General features: G+C 42.0%; 1 protein-coding gene across 2 annotated transcripts in view; it reads left to right on the forward strand.

Annotated features, from left to right (window-relative positions):
- ca16b (carbonic anhydrase XVI b) overlaps window positions 1–22497 on the forward strand; it is a 126762-nt gene that overhangs the window by 19862 nt on the left and 84403 nt on the right. For both annotated transcript variants that reach the window (XM_080026019.1, XM_080026020.1), the window contains exon 2: window positions 7153–7257. In XM_080026019.1, coding sequence (XP_079882145.1) covers window positions 7153–7257 — 105 coding nt within the window. The remainder of the gene's footprint in view (window positions 1–7152; window positions 7258–22497) is intronic.

Raw genomic sequence — 22497 nt, forward strand, 5'->3', positions numbered from 1 at the left:
CCTCCTATTCTGCTTGTTTTGTTGTTTCTGTTCCCATAATGTGTTTATGTTTGAGAGGAGGTCCAAGGCCTTATTACACTCTGTGCCTACAATTGTGTGTGTGTGTGTGTGTGTGTTTGGCAGTTATTTTGCACTAATTTCAAAGTTAGTTTATGTGTTTGTGTAACATTACTTTTTCCGTGTATCAAGCGATGAATTTGTGCTAAGTGCCCTACATGACATTGGAAAAAAAACTTCACCTCAGCTCTGTTGTTGCGTAGTAACACTTACTTTTAATTAACATGGTGAACACCAGACTAGTCTTGACATGCACATAGACATGATCCTAGATGCAAAAGGAAACAAAGGGAAAGGAAGCGGTGTCAAGAGAAATGTTTAGTTTTTTTAAAATGTTTCTACTCATTGTATCAGTCAATGAACAATTTTAACTCTTGACTAATAGGCTTAATTTCACTGTAATGTGGCTATACTTCCTTGGCCCCAGGGTGCTGATGCCCGCTTTGCTGAAACAGCGCATTTGTTTTTTAGCTGTGTAGGCCTTAATATCTGCATTGGGATTTGAGTTGTTTTTTACATTTTTTTCCAAGCTTGATGTTTTAAACCCCGGATCCCTCTGTGTGCCGCATCTTTGGCTGATCTTGGCAGTTCTCGTTTTCCTGAAGTCCTTGGTGGGACTGGAACACTTCCGGGGAAAAAATCTAGACAAACACATGCACTCTCAATTCTGTCCCCCTTTTTTATGTACTGGTGGTAACCATGAAGAGCTCCACACACTGCAGAGTGTTTGCCATTTGAAATGGAACAAGCACTTTTGAAAGGTGTGCTTGTCATAAAATCACACGGTAGTAATTCACCAGCACAGACAGCTATAGCCAGATGCCCTTATGTGACAGTTGACTCCTTGCATTGCAGATTAGATTCTACAGACAGTAGCTGTCTCCTTCAGTATGCACACATTTGTTCCTTGAAATACATATAGCAATATCTGCATCAAGGGTCTGCTTTCTACTCACGCTCACGACGTGTGAAAAAAACTAAAACACAGCTCACTCCTGTTTAGTAGGAATTCTGACAGAATATTTTAGCAGAAGTTGTTAAGACATTGTAGTTTGTCTAATTAGAACATCTAATGACATGCATTCTCTTGCCCTCAAATTAGAGGACTAGCTGAGAAAATGGGGATGAGTAAGGTGAATGAGTTGTGCTGTCAAAAAAGTTTCTTGTGTATGTTACCGTGTGAAGGTAAAGGAGGCCGATGCTGGAGGAGAATGTCAGCGATGGTATTTTGCATTTCGCTCATTAGCCATATTAAAGTGGCATATTTAAAAAAAATTAAGGTCTTCTTCTTTGAGTTCTTATCGACATTGGTTGTGTTTTTGAGCTGCTGGTTAACTAGTGAAGGGAGGAACCATTATTCATTGTTGAAAAAGTGCAAGTGAGTTAAGTTGCATTGCCCTTGATAATTAAGTTTAAATAAGCTGTTTTCTTCTCAGTGATGCTGGCTGTTAACAACAAACCAAAGTATCCCCAGTGCTGTGTCACAACAAGGGATTCAGCTGTTCCACCTGCACGTGTTGTTCCCAGTTTAAGGTTAAAGAGCTTCTAATGATACTATAATTATCCTGTTTGCCCTTAAACTCTAAACTTTCTTAGTGTCAACTAATCCAATAAAAGGAACATGTATTGTCTTTATTTGCTTAAAGGCCTACTTCACCGGTTTGAATATGAAGGTGTATTGAATTCTGAGATCCTACGTAGTATAAATGTGCGAAAAAAAATGAAATCGGTTCATCCTAGCCTGAGAAAAGGCAGAAAGAGTGTTTTTTTTAACCCTATAGTTCTCTTTCTCTTATACTACATAGGATCTCAGAATTCAATACACCTTCATATTCAAACCGGTGAAGTAGGCCTTTAAGACCATTCCTCTGTGCCATAGATCTAAAAAAAAATGTGTCCATAAATGTACAAAAACACATAATTGAGCTCCACTATAGTTCCTCCATGACATGTTCCTTCATCATTACTGTTAACAAAGGCTTTGCAAATTGTATTGAGCCAATCTCACATACACAATTTTGCTTCCGCATACACTTGTGGCTAGAAATAGTCCCCAACTTTACTCCTGTTCCTGAATAATGTTTGCTACAACCTAGACAGCAGTTGCAAGTCTCCAGCTGTTTTTAGGTAATTATTGAGCCTTTCTATTAAATGAAAAAATGCGTCTTCAGTAGGGAATATATAAAAGTACTGTAGTCTTTTCATGGGATTTGTTGATTATGACGGAATATAGATTATCGTTAGCTTTATTTAAAGCTAAATGCCGTCGGTCAGGATGGGGGAAAATAATAATCAAGCTGATGACTACTTGTGTTGGATCCTGATTCTTTTTTGTTTATTTCCATAAAAGTTATTAGATGTAAGACATTGAGAAACCTCGCAATATAGATCTAAAGGAAGCCTCAAGGCATAGTGGCAAACTCTCCAGCAGCAGAATAGCCTATCTGCATGTGACCATCCCCAAAACATGTGGCTTTGCAAGTTCTTCAAAACAACTTTTTATCGTGACAACAGCCCCAGGGTTCTATTTTGTATTTTCAGTGTTTTTATTTTTTCATAGCCTTTAGGCACCTTTTGCTGTTTGAGGCGCACTCTGCTGGTGCAATGAGATTTGTGTAATTTTTACATGAATTGCATTTGTATGTTGAAACAATTATTATTATAATTATATTTTTTATTTCAATATATTAATAGTAGGCTAATCACTAACACATTATTGGTAGAAAGAATGTGGAACCGAACAGCAGGGTAATGACAACAATCTGAAATATTTCCACTTATTTATTTAGTTTGAATATGTATTTTGATGATCGCATGTCATTGTTAAGAAATTTGCAATGATACGTTATAATGCAAATTTATAGGAAAATGTTACTAAAGGAAATCTACCATCCCCAGCAACTTTGAGCTTTGAGCTGCATGAGGCAAACTCCTTATCAACAGCACACAATGTATAATCAACATATGAATTTTACTTTTAGATTGTACAAATCATCAGCATCATCTGACTGCCACTCATTGTTTACCCAAATGGTATGGACATTGTAACTCAGAAATGCATGATTTGGAATGCTGAATCCGTCCCCAAACAATCCCGCTGCTGACATGGACGTGCCGGCCCCAGCTTTCCTTCCCATACCTGACGTCAACATTGCTGATGAGATTGATATTTTAACTCCAGCCCCCAATGACTATTGCAAGTTAAACGCTCCTGTGGTTGTTGTTAGGCTGCTGTTTTTCAAGGGCTCTCAGGGGCTCTTGGCTTGTTGTTGAGTGTGATATTATGGAACAAATAGCAGGGCTTAATGGTGTTGTAGATGATTTAACTGCCCTCGGGGCAATGGAAAAAGGAAAATGATTTAGTATGCCTAGATATTGTACAGGATGTTTTTCTCTAGGTCTTATAAAGCCTTTTTTTACCCTCAGTGCTCCCTACAACCATATTGAGATGTTAAAATCTGAAAAAATTCCACAATGTCTAAATGTAAAAATAAACCTTTTTCAGGCGAAGCTCCCATAACGTCTTGTTTACAAATCACAGGTTGGCATTCATAATTGCTATTCACTTGTGTTTTATTGGATTCAAGATTTATGAATGTTGTTTGAGAGCATCGCGCGGCTCTCCTTCACGTCCAGCACCTAGTGTGATGTCTGCTCTCCTCTGGCGGAGACACGGTGGCTTTAATCCTTTTGCCCACAGGGGACTGCTGACATGGATGAGTGTAAACTGTTGACATGGTGCTGTCTCCTATGCTCTCTAATCAAAGACGGTGTAGCCCTCCTGTTTCACAACCTGCCTTCAAATGAGCTCCAAGTCTCTGCCATCCACACTCCTTTTTTCTCTCTCTCACTCACACTCTGTTTCGCACTGGTTGGAATCCATGTTTTCCCCCATATTGAATTGAAAGATTAGTAGATAGTAACACAGCGGCCATTAACGTCTTCACCCATGTAGCTTCTGTGACTGCCTATCGAGCAACGACGTATTTGATTTTGGAAAATGTTGTGTGCTGAGTGGCTCATACTGCAGTGGAGCATATTTGGAGACAGCAATGCGCTGACTTGTAAGTGCAAGGGAAAGCCTTGGCTCGGTATAGTACGCAGTTTAATTAATCCTTGGTAATGATGCAACTAATAGTAAGAGCTGAGCTTGTCTTAAGTGGCTTGAGGTGTGTGTGTGTGTGTGTGTGTGTGTGTGTGTGTGTGTGTGTGTGTGTGTGTGTGTGTGTGTGTGTGTGTGTGTGTGTGTGTGTGTGTGTGTGTGTGTGTGTGTGTGTGTGTGTGTGTGTGTGTGTGTGTGTGTGTGTGTGTGTGTGTGTGTGGGGAGATGCTGATCAGGCCAACTCCTCATCTAAAAAGGTTGGTTTAGTCTCTGTGAGTCCAGGGAGTTTTGCTGCTGCTGCGCTAAAGTTACATTTAACCCATGTATACAGTAGCTGCCATGGTCACAGACTTGCATTGCATGTGCATAAGAAGAGGAGGGTGCTGAAATAAACTACTTAATGAAAATAAAAAACATATTCTAAGAATCTTTATCTGACACAGAAAGCCATAAAACATAACAAAAGTCTTGGTTTCCTGGCTTATTTCGTGCTTGGGCACGGGGAAACTTTGCCTAGTGTGAGTGCGCCCTTAGTGTTCTTGTTGGTAAACGGCTCATCTTACTTGTGTGAGAATGAACCAATGCTGAGACACTTGTGAATAGATCTTTTAATGGGATATTTACTATTTGTGAGGACAATTGCGTGAAGAGTTTTCAGAACAGGGGAAAATAGAATTGAGTACATCGAGCTCCCCATATATATATTTATTTTACTCAATCCCAAATGGATTCAGAAACGCTTTTGCAGCAAGTAATGGTCAATTCTGCCTCCATTTTGAGTCGGGCAGATTGTCATCTCTACTTTTGTTTTAGTTTTTTCCTGCCATTCCCTTTTTACAAAAAAACAATCTGCAGCACACCCACTTGTTTGCATCCTTCTAGTAACAAGGAACTGATATTGTCCAATACATCCCCCGGGCTTTGAAAGCCACAGTGGGTTTTGACTGATTCAAGCAGCACAACATTCTTGTTTTGCTTGTGCACCTGACTGACAATGGCTTCAGCAAGACATTTTCTTCCCACCCAGCACAGGCTACATCCGTTGTGGATCTTTTTTCCCCCCAATGAGTTTGATTGTTTCACGTCTGGGACTATACATGCTCGAGGGAGCATGGTATGCTTAAGGACAATTTGTGCTTCCAGCAAACACTGTAATTCTTTTGACCATATTTGATTTGGCCAACCTTCCCCTGAAGAAGCTAGAGACACATTTGTGCCCTGAAGACATGGGGTCTACACTTCTGTTTACATATATTTGTATTGTAGTATATTTAAGTTTTCCACATTGTTGCATTCAGTCATATATTGACTGTCCAGTTTGTTTAAAAACAATGTGATACAGTATTTCCAATGCTAGCTGCTGCTTCACATCATTTAATTGATGGATGCCTCATGCCTGTGATGCAAGGCGTATCACAGGTGCTGTAGGAGAAGCTCCTCTTATATTTTTTTTTGCCAGATCCCTGATGGTGATGATCATTACAGCCCATTAAGGCATTGTGTCAAATGATGGCACCTGGACTGAAAGCAAGACGTTTTTATTTTTGGGTACACACAGTCACCCTGTTGCTCCTGCCTCAGTTTTCACAGGCTGGGGGTTTCAGGAAACCAACATTTGCCAGGCTGTTTGAGAGACCCAGAGATTTCAGGAGAAATAAGTTGTTGTTAAATTGTGTTTGGGTGGCTGTCATTACTTGAGGTTCCAGTCCCTCCACAGAGTAGCTAAAACAGCTGCAATTTGGGAGAAGATTTGAGGCACTTTGACTGAATGTTTATATTAAGGTACTTCAGCTGTAATCTACAATTTGGAGCGTGAATGTGTTTCCCTCATTATTTTTATGTAAATGGTGTATAGGGGAGAACGGGGTAAGTAGGCACACTTTTTACTCTAGTGAGAATTGCTCATCACCTAAACATCTTTCAATAGTCATTCCTACATTACATTGAAGCTTAAGGTGTTGGCTTGAAATGTGTACCCCTCACTTTTTCTATCTTATTGTAATAAAGAAGACACCCTTACACGTTGTGACAACCAACCCCATCAAGGGGTCGGTTGTCACACACTATGGGGTTGTTTGTCACAATGTTATCTTAATGGGAATAATCTTAAAAAGAAGACGAGAAAGCAGAACAAAATTTGAACGTGTAATTGCATTGTCAAGTTGACAAATAGGCCTACATAACTTACTGTAGCCTTGGCAGCTGGTCTAGTTTGGGATGCACTGGGTTGTTTTGATTTTGTTTTGCATGCTAGCTGCCTTTTCCTGCTCTATCCTCTTCTTCTCTGGGGTGTCAGTGAGGATACAGCTTGACAATTTATTTCGTTATTGGGTTCCTTTTCTGGCTGCAGCCTTTGGATAAGATGTGACAACCAACCCCCCAAAAAATGTGACGACCAACCCCAACTTGAATTTATTGCTAGCATCAAGGCCAACAACCATCAGACAACTAATTAGCTTGCTAACCACAATCTAAACTATAGTTTACCCTTCACACTTTTTATGGGTAACAAGTGTTTTGTTATAAACCCATTGTGTAAAAGCCTAGAAGAAAAATACTGAGGAGCTAAATATTTTCAATTTGACATGAAAAACACAAACAGTCCTCTCACCTCAAATTCAGCAGTCCAACTCCAAGGATTAAAATCATCAAGACCACAAGGGTTCCTATATTTTTGCACAGCCAGTTTTTCACATTTTATTTTATTTCATACAACCAAATACTGCTTTTCAAAAAATCTTTGTTTGGAAAACATCCCAGTACTTAGCTGTTCCTGGTAAATTAAAGACATACCACTTTTATATATTTTTTTGTGAAAGCAGAGTCAATTATAATGCCGGCTGAGAGGGGTTCCCAAACTTTTTCATATGACTGTATATATGACATTTGTATTGGATTGTTGAATAAATTGCAATAGCATTTGTTCTGGGTTTTTAATGAAACGTTTTTCTTCCCCTGTGGATTTTTCTGACCTCTTTTTCTACCTCCCACAGTTGCAGCGGATGGCCACCCTCACCATGCTGGACCGGTGCACCATGGGAGCACAGGCGTAATGAGGGCGAGGAGGGCAGCTGGTGACCCCTACTGGTCCTATTCAGGTGAGCTCTCATTTGTGCGCCGTCCGCTCTCGGTAGGAGGAGGAATGCATTTCCATGACTTGTTCACCTCTGCTCTGTCTTGCCTATCATCATTTTCCTATTTTTTCCGAACCATTTTGCCAGTAACCCCCATTGCCTCCACACTGCTGTAGCCAAAGGGCTGAATTAGGTATTTCATATACATTTAATTTAATGGTATACCTGTGCTGCATGTTGTTCATGCTTCTTATTGACTCTAATTAAACTAATGCACTTGAGAGAAGAGAAAACTGACATAAGGCAAGCATGGTTTGATGTTCAGAGTATGTTGCAGCCAACCTTGATTAACCACAGAAAGCTGAGTTTACTTGTATCAATTGTATTTATCTATTGTCAGGTTATGGATCAGACATACACATTGGATGAAAATAAAGATTCATTAATGTATGTGTATGTCATTTACAAAAGAAACAACAACTCAGAACTAGTTGTAAACCCTTACCTTATCTTTATAAATGATTGCGACAAATACAGTCAAGTCAAGCAAATGGCACATTTAGTTGTGCAGTTAGTGCAGTTGGCAGCTTTCTTCAGCATACCTCCATTTGTATTGTAGGATATTGTATCAGAAATACAGTCAGAAAAGCTAGCTATTAGTTTAAGTTTTATTTCTATTTTTTAAATTCCTGCATCTATTATTGATTACACGCATGCTCTTTTTGTCAGAAAAAAGTGCCTCTGGGAACATAGGCTTGCCTCCTCCTCTTATCTCACAGCCATCTCCCCAAACAAACTGGCAAGACGGACAGATATGGTGTAGCGCAGACTGAAGAGTCGGATATAGGCTCAAATGGATGATTCATTATGTGCTCTTTTACGCTTGTAAATATATTATCAGAGTGGTAAGTGTTTATTTGGGTGTCAAAGTTGTTGTGTGTGTCTTTAGTGAAAGTAGCAAATTGATGTTTAAAATCAAATGTCCACTGAAGTCTTTATGGGGCAGCAGTTGAGTTCTAAGCTTTAGAAAATAAACCCATATTCTAGCAATGTGGATAAGAATAAATCGTTAAGAAAAAAATGTAATATAATAATTTTTTTTTTAAATTTTGCCTGGGATCAGTTCTGATAAGCAAACATCAATGTTCATCCGGTGCACTGCTCCACATTCTGCAACGCATTCACGCCCTAGTGCAAACACAACCCTTTGTTGGCTGCTGAGCAGCTCCGGTGGGAAATAGGGGTTATGTGCTTTTTGTCGAGGGCACCTCATTGGAAGAGCTCAGAAAGTGAGCAGCAGTGAGTAAAATTATATTTACTGGTTCAAGGTCCAAAAACATCACCTAGCAAATAACTACCTGAGTCCCTCTGCTCTTGGAATGCATTGCAGCTCAGGAAATTGTATAGTGGTGTTTGGAGGAAAAAAAACAGTGTAAACTGTTTATGTGTGTATGTGTCTTTGTGTGTTTTTTTGTTTGTTCTTATTTTATATAGAGATGGTGGTGGACAAAAAAATCAGGTCAGGGAACTGGCTAACATGGGTTTATTTTGGACATTCATTTCGGGCCCATAGAGCACTAATTCGTACCAGTGAAGGAAGCTGGCTGACTCTACTGAGAAAAAGGGAAGCATTGAGGGAACACAGAAATGTCCATTGCTTTGGAAAGGTAATTAGTAGCTAAGGCTGTGAATGGGGGACCGACAAGCGTGCCTTAGCAGCTAAATGGTTATTAAGGGCATTTGCTCTGTGCGAGTGAGTGTAAAAGAAATGCACACAGAAGGGTTAGCCTGAAGCTAAGGAGTACTGGTGCAAGACAGACTTCAGCTCTAAGAGCTTGACACCCAGAGAGTTCATAACGTACATGAGGGGGGGGGGGGGGGGGAGGCATATCACCCATTGTTTCACACATACTTCCACGCCCTGCACTGTTTATTCTACAGTCTTCAGAGCTGTTTAAAGAATCTGGAGTGTAAGAAACTGGAGCAGTAGCGAAAAAATATTGAGTAACACTTTAAACAGTTTCTAAAATGTTGTCCTGATCAGATTTTCATTTCTAAGAAATTGTACAGCATTTTGTAATATTGGTGGGGAAATATACACATTGACCACATTGATTCTATGATCTGATTTTACGTTAAAAAAAAATATATATTAATATCACCCCAGTATCAAAATGCCTTTTATGCTTTTCATGATAAGAAACTAAAGAAAGATTAGTCCGTTGCATTGAAGAACGAGGATCACAGTGGGTGCAATGAGAGCTCTTATCGCATCACCTTCCTGTGTGCTTTGGTTATGAACCTCACTGTACGTAGCCTCAAAACCTACACCCTGAAATCTGATTAAAAGTTATTTAAGGTATGCTTTCTGTGTGTGCGAGCATGCTCGTGCAGGCGCATGGAGGCATTTTTCATAAGAGGGATGATATCATACTCAACCATAAGACTCCCACAGGAACAAGGCAATGCATCATTTTCCCCTTTTTATATCTCTGCACTGGTTTTTTACATCTTCTTTGTAAGTTCCTGTGGCTTCTTTTATCTGTTCTTGTATGTAGTTTGGCCAATATACTGTATAGGCGGCACTCGGCAGTTTGCTTTAATTGCACTCTTGTTGATTTATTGTTCTAGTTTAATTACAGCACAACAGTTGGAGGACCTTAATGTGCATTTGCAGAAGCATTATGCTTGATCCCGCTCCAAAAAAAGGGGGAAAAACAAGCAAAGAAATAATGATGTTAGATGATGCTAGACGATCTCTCCCTGATTTTTATTTTCCACGGCATTATGAGATTTCGTCAAAGTCCCTGAATTAACTGGCATGTCATTCTAGACTGATGTGATGCAATTACGCCTAATGAAAGATTTATGTTCTTGCTCTTCTCCCTGTGAGAATTTATGGAGTTGGTTGGGAGAAGAAAAAAAATTATAGCCTGGATGGAAAAATTAAAAATGCAGTAAAGAGTACATGCTACTGTAGCCCAAACCATTTAGACGACATGCTAGTCCTCAAGCAAATGAATAATGCAGCGATTAAAGCACTACATCTCTGTGATTTTTCACATTCATAACTTAGCTATGTATAAATGGAGCTTGTACTGTCTGTTTTCATCCAGCGGTCATGGATGTCTGGATAGAAGCCACTCTGACAAGCTGTAGCCACTAAACGAGCCTGCCATTGTATGTGGATTATATTCCCCCCTCTGCCTGACTGTTTTATTCCACTTCACTGAGGTTGCCTGTGATCATTAGCAATCTTTCCACTCATGTCGCACATAATGAAGTGAATGAAGTGTCATTTTCAATCAATTGCTATGTTGATCCAACTTAATTAGTACTTTAGAGGAGATAAAACAAGATTAGGTAACTCACTGTTCTTGATTGCCAGGGCTTTTTTGGCTTTGAATAACAGTCATTTCTACCTGTGGGCACACTTTCTGTAGCCTCCTTTTGTATTCCGTCACTACTTTTGGTCATTGATTTGTTAAAAATAGGAAACTAAAAATTGCACTGACTGATTTGGTCTTCAGCAGCTTTTGAGATATACATATCATATGATTTGTATAACCTTATATTGGCTTGATGCTTGTGAAGGCAGTGCACTTTGTCTCCTGTGGTTTGACACCTCCCCCCCAAACACACACACACACACACACACACCACACTGAGGCTGAGGCTGAGGGAAGTTAAGCAGTGCTATGTTGTCATGGTGCCCGCCCGAAGAAGCTCTGCCTCCTGGAGGTAATGAATCGAGAGGAGAATTGCTCCCGGTAGAGCTCCATGTATGAAAAGCACTTGACTTTAAAGCAAAGCTCCTGACTGTACAGGGGATATGCGTGGAGGCTAAAGTATGGACCATTCTATACAGGCCCATACTCCTCTGGGATTAAGTTAAAATACCAGCAATTCTTTAACAGGGGTTTTTTCCGATAAGAAAGATGGAGGTAATTTTTACAAGAGCTCCGGGGATCTTGCCACACTCTCATTGATGAAATTGGATTCATTGCGAATAATGATGTTTTGCTCCACATTGTTTTGAGAAAATCAAATAATGTTTTCTAAATCTATGTGGGATTTGTTTAGTATCATGAATCATGATACACACTTTTTGTGCCCCAATGGGAAACCTAAAATCGCAGCTAAAATTCACAGTTGTATTTAATTTCCAATTACATTATAGGCATCAGCCCAATGACATTACCATCAACTACTAGCCTGGTCCAACCAGACCATCGTACTTCATTTCATTTGTACAGAAGGTCTGGAAGTGCTGTAATTGGCAAACGTTCACTCACTTGGAGGCGGGTGTCTGTCGAAGTTTAAAACTATTGGATCTGCCCAGTGCCACTCTGGATTAGCCAACCAATCGCATCACGTTTGGTCGTCACGTGTGTCATGAGCTGGCTTCTGACGGTGCGTTCCAGTTGGACAGGGAACTCGGAAATTTCCGACTTCACTACATATTGTAGTCTGTGAATCTACCGGTACCTGGCAACAGTAACTTGTTAGAGCCTAACGTTTAGTTATTTGGACGAGAAAGGTTTTAGGCGTCCACACTTTCGCGAGCAGATGCACTGGAACACAGACAGGTCGGAACTCGGAACTACCAAGTCGGAAATCTCCTTCTTCCGAGTATAAAGGAACGCAGCATTCAACTGAAACTGGAGCGCGACTTCGACGTCATCGTTCTCAGCCACTCGCTCTGTTCGCTGATTGGACGATTGTAGATTCTCCGGTAAAACTGGGAAATGCACTGTACACCCAGACTGACTACTGAAGGGAAAAATGAAATTTGGCCGGAAGTAGGCGGGCGGGCGGCGCCAGGCTAATCAACTACCAGACAAACTTATAATACTATAATTTTGGTTATGTCAATTTTTAATCTTTAGCTAGACTAAAATATACATTACGTCCTTTGGTGAACATATGCTATTGTTATTATCAAACGCAATCCAGTTCAGCAACATTGCAGTCACCCTTTGCTTATTTCTGTCTGTCATGTGAGCACTGCATACACCAAACACATTCCATTGACATCAAATGTCAGTCTTTACAAATGGCCAAACCTTGATTCTTTCTTCACTATCTGATACATTCAGTATGCTGGTTCGTAAAGATTTGCCTCCACCCCCCAAACTCCATTTGCAAACATCTCGTTAAGCCTATAGAGAAAAACCAAACATCCAATTCACCATTTTTCTAAATGCTACACTATACTTATTAGAGTAAAGCAAATCTGCACCCATCATTTTCCAAATAAGGCCATACACCGACAGCGCAATAAAGAACATTATTGTAAGTTGACACATGTCAGCCCGCCGTCAAGAAAAGCAGCAATTTTATTCCTCCAGAACGTGACATCCTGGCTACTGTACCCTGGTTACTACTTCTGTCTATATTGTAAACTGGAGAGTGCTACGAGTTTGAGTTGACACAATGCTTCATGACAATGCTGACCGTTTTGCATTGCAATTTAGAATCCTTTCCCCTTTTAATTTTAGAATAGGAACTGTGTTCATTTACAGAGTCAAGCCCTTAGGATCTTTTGAACTTTGTTGTACTCACCCTGAAACATTCCTCTACTTCCTCTGTACTTTCTGGACTTGTTTAATTCCCTCCTCCTGGGAGTGGAGGGAGAGATTCATCCGTCTTACAGCCCCTACATTTGTAGTCACAGCCATTCTCCGTGATGATGGAAGCTTAACACAACATCATCTATATTCCTCCAGTCTTGCTGACGTGTTGTATCAACCTGTAGTTGTACCTGCACTCATTTTCTGATAAAATGAGAGGTGCAGGACTAATTGTTAAAAATGAATTTTGCCGGGCATGAAGATGACTCATTATTCATCTTGGTTATTGCTAGCAGTTTGAATCGGTCCTTGTGTGCCAGAATTGGTCCATTTGTCTCTGTCAGAGGCGGGCCCTTGACAGATGTGCCAATATGGCTGCTGAAGTTGTGTGCTGGGGGAGAGGCATCTTAATTCTCTGTGATGTATCACACTGGCAGCAACCAATTTAGCAGAATTGAGCTCCAAATCATCTTACTTCCCACTGCTTCTGACAATCTGTTTCCTTTCTCTAGATGAGGTAAATATATTAGAGATTGAAATAAATGAGGGATTCCTGCGCCATGAGCAAATACTATATTAGTGAGTTTGTGTTGGATTTGTTTGTTTGGATTGTCACATCAGCATTTCCAGAGAACAGTATCCTAACCCTGGCCACCAGGATACATTAAGCTAAAACCCAATGCACAGTAACTATGGTAAATATAGGCACATTTTCTGGGTTTCCTGTTTAGAGCAGATTGATGTATTGGGCCAACAGATTTGTTGTGTAAACCTAATTAATTTAATTTCAGGTGTCACATGGCGTTGGTCTGCCTTGTGGCAGCATATTAGGCCTAGTTGGTTGCTCAGGTCCAAAGTAATGGATGTGGACATGCTTGGCCTGCTGGGATTGAAATATTGAGGAAGTGTGAGATTGCCAGCCCACAGGTTTCCTCTCTAATGTGGTTATGCTGATGAGCTGGAATGAGCTAGCTAGCAGCTCAGCAAATTTTTAAACTCATAATCATGATGACTTACTTTGTAATGACTATATTTCACCCCCAGAGATGTAGAGTTAACTGCAGTGCATGACAAGGCTGAAATAGTGGCACAACAGCACAGTGTTGGAAGATGTGCTAGCTTTGCTTGACTTATCAAATGTGTTGTGGTCAAATACTGTGGGGAATGTTAGCACAAAAGTGCACTTAGACCTGCAAGCCATGGAGAATTATCTGTATCCAAGCAATTGATGTATTTATTAAGTACTGAATCACTTCTAGATCACTGTCGGTCCCAGACTTGTTGTATCGTTCATCCTGTGCTACTATCTGTAGTTTAGTGAATTACACAGCTAACTATCGATTCCTGTCTGGTTTCTAAATTATGAGGACACTTGCTGTGTAAACATGTAGCAATTGTTGTCCCTGCTTACCTTGCAGAACAACTGCAACATAGAAGAGTAATGGCTGCTGAGGGGTTGAGCTGAGCTTGAAGAGGGCAATAGCTCAGAGTGGTTCAACCTTTTTTTTTCTGTGAGCTATTTTGTGCGCTAATGATGTCTGTTGACATAAGTTATTGTTATCAAAATATATGGATACAATTTTGTGTAAATTATAGTCTTTAATATAACTTATCGTTTGATAGCTTCAAGTATGAAACACGTTGCTAACGTTGCTACCAGGAAATCCAAAACAACCTGATCCATTGACATTCTGTGAACCCAAATACATTTATGTTAATTTAGGTTGATCCAGCGTCATATTCCCACAGTAGCAGGCAGGAGGAAGATCACTCAGGCCTGCCATTCTTTGTCTTGTAGACTCTCATTACTCATTTAAGTGGGAGCTCATATACCTGCAAGGGGTAATGAATAATTTAGATGTATCATGAAATTATTGGGGTAGAAGCTGTTCTTTGCTTTCTAAAATGTGCCACTGTCTAAACCTTTTGTGCAATCTGCAAACTGCCTCCCGATAAAGAGGAAGCCGAAAAATGAGACTTTTCATTCATGGGTGGACCTTTTTTGATTATTCGAGCAAATATAATCCTCATGTTGGAAATTACTGTGAGAGTGCTTATGTGCCAACTTTTCTGAAATATAAAGAGCTATTTTTCTGTTGTTTCCTTCTTGTTTAGCCTCATGCTGCAGAGAAACTTTGAAGCCAGAGGCCAAACGACCACTTTGTCAGTCATTTATGTGCACATCACTGCCTCTGCTAGTTCAGTCGTTACGTGCTTTGGCAACATAAAAACAAGTTCATATTATAATTTCATATTGTTGGCACTCGCAGTAAGCCAGACTGATTCCTGAGAAGGCGAAGCAAAGGTGCAACAAAGGAAGGTCAGTGGAGGGGAATTAAGAATTTGTACTTTTTCAGATAACTCTTTTTCTAATTTTATGTCGCATATACCTAGTGGAGAGTGAGTCCTGCCCACAGCAACTTTAATTATGAAATGAATAACTGATCTTCACCAGCAATTACCTGTCCTCTGGAATCAATTTTCTGTTCATCTGTGCAAGTTCCCTCCCCTTCTGTCCTTCAATTTCTCTCCTCATCTAGGCTATCTCCCCCAAAGCTGGCCACATCTCAAGTCTGGGCAGGGGTCTGCATGTGGACACACCCTGTTTCCACCTGGCATTAATGTGGTTTTTAGGATCCGATCGCGCTAACTACAGGTGGAAACACGCTCAATGCGCATTGAATGCGCATTGAAATTATCCACATTCGGAGGTGGTTTGAGACCACATATCCACATACCCATTAACAGTGGAAACACGTATGTGTATCTCATACACATTAGGCCCCGCCCACTCAACTGCGGCGAGTGACTGGGCGGAAACTCGTACTCATTCACGCGACAATTCACGTCATAAAAGCGCACCGTTGCAGGTAAACACATAGACATAAAGGATCCTTTATAATGTCTATGTGTGGAACAACTGTGGTCAAGCCAGCGGTCTCTTGTTTTTGCTTGGTCAAACCAGCCGCTTCTTTATTTATTCCCCCCGTGTTGTTGAGAGCACAGAGACGGCTCGGTGCAACTGATAGAGACAGTGAGCGAACAGCTCTGGCTGCGGCAGCTTCGTGACATCGTAGCAGTCGGACACAGTGTAGCCAACTGATTCATTTAATGACGAGGAAAAACACCACAATAAACAGTGCCGCGCTCACATTTTCGCCAAAACACACTGACTCTCTTCACTCTAGCCGACGTGACTACAAGGCGGAAATGATTCTTTCGACCAACTGTGGTCAAGCCAGCGGTCTCTCGTTTTTGTTCGGTCAAACCAGCCGCTTTTTTATTTATTCCCCCCGTGTTGTTGTGAGCGTGTATTTACTACTATGGCGTAAACACACAGAGACGGCTCGGTGCAACTCATAATAGAGACAGTGAGCGAACAGTGCTGGCTGCGGCAGCTACGCAGTGGGACACAGTGTAACCAAGTGATTAATTTATTGACGAGGAAAACACCACACAATAAACAGTGCTGTGCTCACATTTTCGCCAAAACACACTCTTGCCGAGGTGACCATATGGTCGTGGATGGTCAACACTTCTTCTTCTTCTTCTTTTATTTCCGGCAGACTAGGCAAGGGCGGGGCACTGCTGCCCCCGCCGCTTAAAAACAACAGTATAAGCGGAAATGATGTACGAGCTGATTTCCATATAGCGCGGGGAATTCGAATCCGGATCGCAAACGCGCATAGAAGACGCATTGTTAAGGCCAGGTGTGAACAAGCATATCACATTTACATATAACGATCGGATTCCTCAGAACCACATATTAATGCCAGGTGGAAACAGGGTCTATGACACTATTGAGGAGGGTGAGACTCAGACTGGATTATGGCTGGATTTAAAATGGCCGCTTGCTGTGCTTAGCTCGACTCTCATCGGTGGCTGTGGTCATGTGCTATCTTTTGATTTGTGGTCTCATTAGCGGTTTCGGGGTACGGAGTGCTTAAACACCTGCGCGCTTCCTCTTTCAGACGCACTCTATTTTAATTTCTCCTACTTTAGGGATGACTCAGATGCCACACGAATAAGCAGCGGCTATAAGGGTAAGGGTTTAGTTGTGCTGATAGAGGCTCCTCAATACAGCCAATTTACCATCATCTGCTGGAGAAAAATAAATACATGTCTGTTCAGCTCAGGCCAAAGTGCAGAGCTGCAAAACGGAAAGATAATTTGGCTAAAGTTGATGCTCACCTCCACCAAGAAGGTTACGTTAAGTCCTCCTCTGACATATTTGGCTCTAATGGCTGGATTGACTTGGACGTTGTTGTGTTTAGCCGTGATCCCTTCTGAGAGTTCAGGTAACAAATAGGGAAAGCATCTATTAATTGTTGAGGCTTTGACCCTTCCAATACGATCACCATCATCTAAATTTTGGCTGTACAACAATTATTAGGGGGCCAAGCCCGAGTAGGGCTGGGACCGCGTTTTGCAGAGCAACGCGGTTCCCAAGCCCTGCGGGGCAGGGAACCCTATTGATCTTGCTGGGCCTTTTATTATTATTCTTTGGACTTACGTAAAAGTGGTGCTGCAGCCCAAACCGTAAAGGGTTGGGACATGCCACTTGCATGGCTGATCCAGGTCTGTGCCTGGTACGCAGACAAAAAAATTCAGACATCCCGGCCACTAGGTGGCGCTACAACAAAGGAAAAGGCGTTTTGGGCTATAACTTCCGCACTGAAAGTCCGACAGTCAAAAACTTTATATCCACAGATGCCCACAAGTCAGCTGCATCTTTTGAGATAGGCCACGCCCATTTGCGTATATATACATTTTTCGCTACATCGCAAAAACTGTGTCGGTCACCAAAACATACTCCTCCTACAGTTTTCGCCCGATTTGGACGAAACCAAAACCATTATGCTCTACCGACTCCCACGAGCAAAAGTTGGTCAAATAATTTTTCTACGACCATCGGAAGACCAAACGGTAGCGCTTTAAAGATTTGCGAAAATCCGTTAAAAAAAAAAAAAAGAGGGATTTTCTTGAAACTCAAGGGAGACTATCATGGGGCATACCTGAGCCTATGGCAAAAATATGGGCAATAAATTCCTATGTGGGCCGGACTTATTAAAAAAAAGAGTTTTTAATTTTTTTTGCCTGTTTTCGCCATTTTCTAAGTCTTTCGGCGGGAAAATGGGAAAATTCAAAAAAGTGTCTTTACAATGGAGAGGTTGATAATTAGGGGGCCAAGCCCGAGTAGGGCTGGGACCGCGTTTTGCAGAGCAACGCGGTTCCCAAGCCCTGCGGGGCAGGGAACCCTATTGATCTTGTAGGGATTATTAGGGGGCCAAGCCCGAGTAGGGCTGGGACCGCGTTTTGCAGAGCAACGCGGTTCCCAAGCCCTGCGGGGCAGGGAACCCTATTGATCTTGTAGGGATTATTAGGGGGCCAAGCCCGAGTAGGGCTGGGACCGCGTTTTGCAGAGCAACGCGGTTCCCAAGCCCTGCGGGGCAGGGAACCCTATTGATCTTGTAGGGATTATTCTTATTAGGGGGCCAAGCCCGAGTAGGGCTGGGACCGCGTTTTGCAGAGCAACGCGGTTCCCAAGCCCTGCGGGGCAGGGAACCCTATTGTTCTTGTAGGGATTATTCCTATTATTTTTCTCCGCGTAAAAGTGGTGCTGCAGCCCAAACCGTAAAGGGTTGGGACATGCCACTTCCAGGGCATATTCAGGTCCGTACCCCGTACGCAGACAAAAAAATTCAGACATCCCGGCCAGTAGGTGGCGCTACAACAAAGGAAAAGGCGTTTTGGGCTATAACTTCCGCACCGAAAGTCCGACAGTCAAAAACTTTATATCCACAGATGCCCACAAGTCAGCTGCATCTTTTGAGATAGGCCACGCCCATTTGCGATAGGATAAATTTTTTGCTACGTCGCAAAATCTGTGTCAGTCACCAAAACATACTCCTCCTACAGTTTTTGCCCGATTTGGACGAAACCAAAAGCATTATGCTTTACCAACTCCCACGAGCAAAAGTGGGTCAAATAGTTTTTCTACGACCATTGGAAGACCAAACGGTAGTGCTTTAAAGATTCGCGAAAATTCCTTAAAAAAAAAAAAAAAGGGGATTTTCTTGAAACTGAAGGGAGACTATCATGGGGCATACCTGAGCCTATGGCGAAAATATGGGCAAGAAATTCCTATGTGGGCCGGACTTATTAAAAAAAAGAATTTTTCAATTTTTTTGCCTGTTTTCGCCATTTTCTAAGTCTTTAGGCGGGAAAATGGGAAAATTCAAAAAAGTCTCTTTACAATGGAGAGGTTGACAATTTGATTTTGCTATAACTCCCCAACCGAACATCGCACATTCAAAAACTTGACATCCACTTGTTTGGTACATTGAGCTGCATCTTTCTATCTAACGTAGTTTTGCGAATGCCATCCATAGGGGGCGCCAAAACCAGAAAAAGCAAAGAAAACGCGTTTGGGGCTATAACTCCCACACCGAACATCGCACATTCAAAAACTTTACATCTCCGGATTCCGTGAAGCGAGGGGCCGGCGCCGCGGACGACAACGCCCGATCCCGAGTCGCGTGGGAGGCTTGGCCCCCGTTCACAACTGCTTGCAGTTCTAGTTCTTATTCTTATTATTCTTCTCCACATAAAAGTGGTGCTGCAGCCCAAACCGTAAAGGGTTGGGACATGCCACTTGCAGGGCTCATCCAAGTCCGTACCCCGTACGCAGACAAAAAAATTCAAACATCCCGGCCACTAGGTGGCGCTACAACAAAGGAAAAGGCGTTTTGGGCTATAACTTCCGCACCGAAAGTCCGACAGTCAAAAACTTTATATCCACAGATGCCCACAAGTCAGCTGCATCTTTTGAGATAGGCCACGCCCATTTGCGTATATATACATTTTTTGCTACATCGCAAAAACTGTGTCAGTCACCGAAACATACTCCTCCTACAGTTTTTGCCCGATTTGGACGAAACCAAAAGCATTATGCTCTCCTGACTCCCACGAGCAAAAGTGGGTCAAATAGTTTTTCTACGACTATCGGAAGACCAAACAGTAGCGCTTTAAAGATTCGCGAAAATTCCTTAAAAAAAATAAAAAAGGGGATTTTCTTGAAACTGAAGGGAGACTATCATGGGGCATACCTGAGCCTATGGCAAAAATATGGGCAAGAAATTCCTATGTGGGCCGGACTTATTAAAAAAAAGAGTTTATCAATTTTTTTGCCTGTTTTCGCCATTTTCTAAGTCTTTCGGCGGGAAAATGGGAAAATTCAAAAAAGTGTCTTTACAATGGAGAGGATGACAATTTGATTTTGCTATAACTCCCCAACCGAACATCGCACATTCAAAAACTTGACATCCACTTGTTTGGTACATTGAGCTGCATCTTTCTATCTAACGTAGTTTTGCGAATGTCATCCATAGGGGGCGCCAAAACCACAAAAAGCAAAGGAAACGCGTTTGGGGCTATAACTTCCACACCGAACATCCCACAGTCAAACACTTAATATCCACAGATGCCCACAAGTCAGCTGCATCTTTCTACATAACACAGTTTTGCGAATGTCATCCATAGGGGGCACCAAAACCGCAAAAAGCAAAGAAAACGCGTTTGGGGCTATAACTCCCACACAGAACATCCCACATTCAAAAACTTTACATCCCCGGATTCCGTGAAGCGAGGGGCCGGCGCCGCGGACGACGACGCCCGATCCCGAGTCGCGTGGGAGGCTTGGCCCCCGTTCACAACTGCTTGCAGTTCTAGTTAGGGGGCCAAGCCCGAGTAGGGCTGGGACCGCGTAATGCAGAGCAACGCGGTTCCCAAGCCCTGCGGGGCAGGGAACCCTATTGTTTTTGTTGGGCCGCCAAGCCCGAGTAGGGCTGGGACCGCGTTTTGCAGAGCAACGCGGTTCCCAAGCCCTGCGGGGCAGGGAACCCTATTGATCTTGTTGGGCCTTTTATTATTATTTTTCTCCGCGTAAAAGTGGTGCTGCAGCCCAAACCGTAAAGGGTTGGGACATGCCACTTCCAGGGCATATCCAAGTCCGTACCCCGTACGCAGACAAAAAAATTCAGACCTCCCGGCCACTAGGTGGCGCTACAACAAAGGAAAAGGCGTTTTGGGCTATAACTTCCGCACCGAAAGTCCGACAATCAAAAACTTTATATCCACAGATGCCCACAAGTCAGCTGCATCTTTTGAGATAGGCCACGCCCATTTGCGATAGGATAGATTTTTTGCTACATCGCAAAAACTGTGTCAGTCACCAAAACATACTCCTCCTAGAGTTTTCGCCCGATTTGGACGAAACCAAAAGCATTATGCTCAACCGACTCCCATGAGCAAAAGTTGGTCAAATAATTTTTCTACGACCATCGGAAGACCAAACGCTATCGCTTTAAAGATTTGCGAAAATCCGTAAAAAAAAAAAAAAAAAGGGATTTTCTTGAAACTGAAGGGAGACTATCATGGGGCATACCTGAGTCTATGGCAAAAATATGGGCAAGAAATTCCTTTCTGGGCGGGACTTATTAAAAAAAAGAGTTTTTCAATTTTTTTGCCTGTTTTCGCCATTTCCTAAGTGTTTTGGCGGGAAATTCAAAAAAAGTGTCTTTACAATGGAGAGGTGTACAATTTGATTTTGCTATAACTCCCCAACCGAACATCGCACATTCAAAAACTTGACATCTACTTGTTTGGTACATTAAGCTGCATCTTTCTATCTCACGTTGTTTTGTGAATGTCATCCATAGGGGGCGCCAAAACCACAAAAAGCAAAGAAAACTCGTTTGGGGCTATAACTTCCACACCGAACATCCCACAGTCAAAAACTTTATATCCACAGATGCCCACAAGTCAGCTGCATCTTTTCAGATAGGCCACGCCCATTTGCCTATGGGATTTTTTTTCCCTACATCGCAAAAACTGTGTCAGTCACCAAAACACACTCCTCCTACAGTTTTTGCCCGATTTGGACGAAACCAAAAGCATTATGCTCTACCGACTCCCACGAGCAAAAGTTGTATAAAGAATTTTTCTACGACCATCAGGAGACCAAACGGTAGCGCTTTAAAGATTTGCACATTAGCTACCTTGTACCAAACTGCTCCTAAATCCAAAACGATTCCTCCTATTAACACCAAACTTCACAAATGTGTTTATCCTATAGTTCTCAGGTTGTTTCTACTTTTTCCTTAAAGTGCTCCAAAAGGGGGCGCCAAAAACACCCTTGAGCATCTTTCTCTGCGTTTTCTTTGCGTTTTGGTCTATAACTCCCAAACCAAACATCCCACATTCAAAAACTTTACATCCCCGGATTCCGTGAAGCGAGGGGCCGGCACTGCGGACGACGACGCCCGATCCCGAGTCGCGTGGAAGGCTTGGCCCCCGTTCACAACTGCTCGCAGTTCTAGTTATCATTATTATCTACCCAGAGCAGGACACTGTTGATGATGAAGGTAACAGTTCAGTAACAGGAGATCATCAGGACCTGGTCGAGGTTAAGTGAGTTCATGTTTTTTCTTCTCCTTCCATATGTGAATGCTTCTGGCTTATTTGCACACCACTTTAAACTCTTCAGTGAGTGAAGGTTTTACTAAAAGCTTCAACTGCTACTACTACTACTACTGCTACTACTAATAACACTATTTTAGTGTTATTACTTCAGCTCAACTTCATTGAAGGTTGCAGTAACATTCCTCTGTTGACTCACTAATTTCATTTT

This window comes from Ammodytes marinus (genome assembly GCF_949987685.1).
Source record: "Ammodytes marinus genome assembly, chromosome: 4".
Taxonomy (NCBI): Eukaryota; Metazoa; Chordata; class Actinopteri; order Uranoscopiformes; family Ammodytidae; genus Ammodytes; species Ammodytes marinus.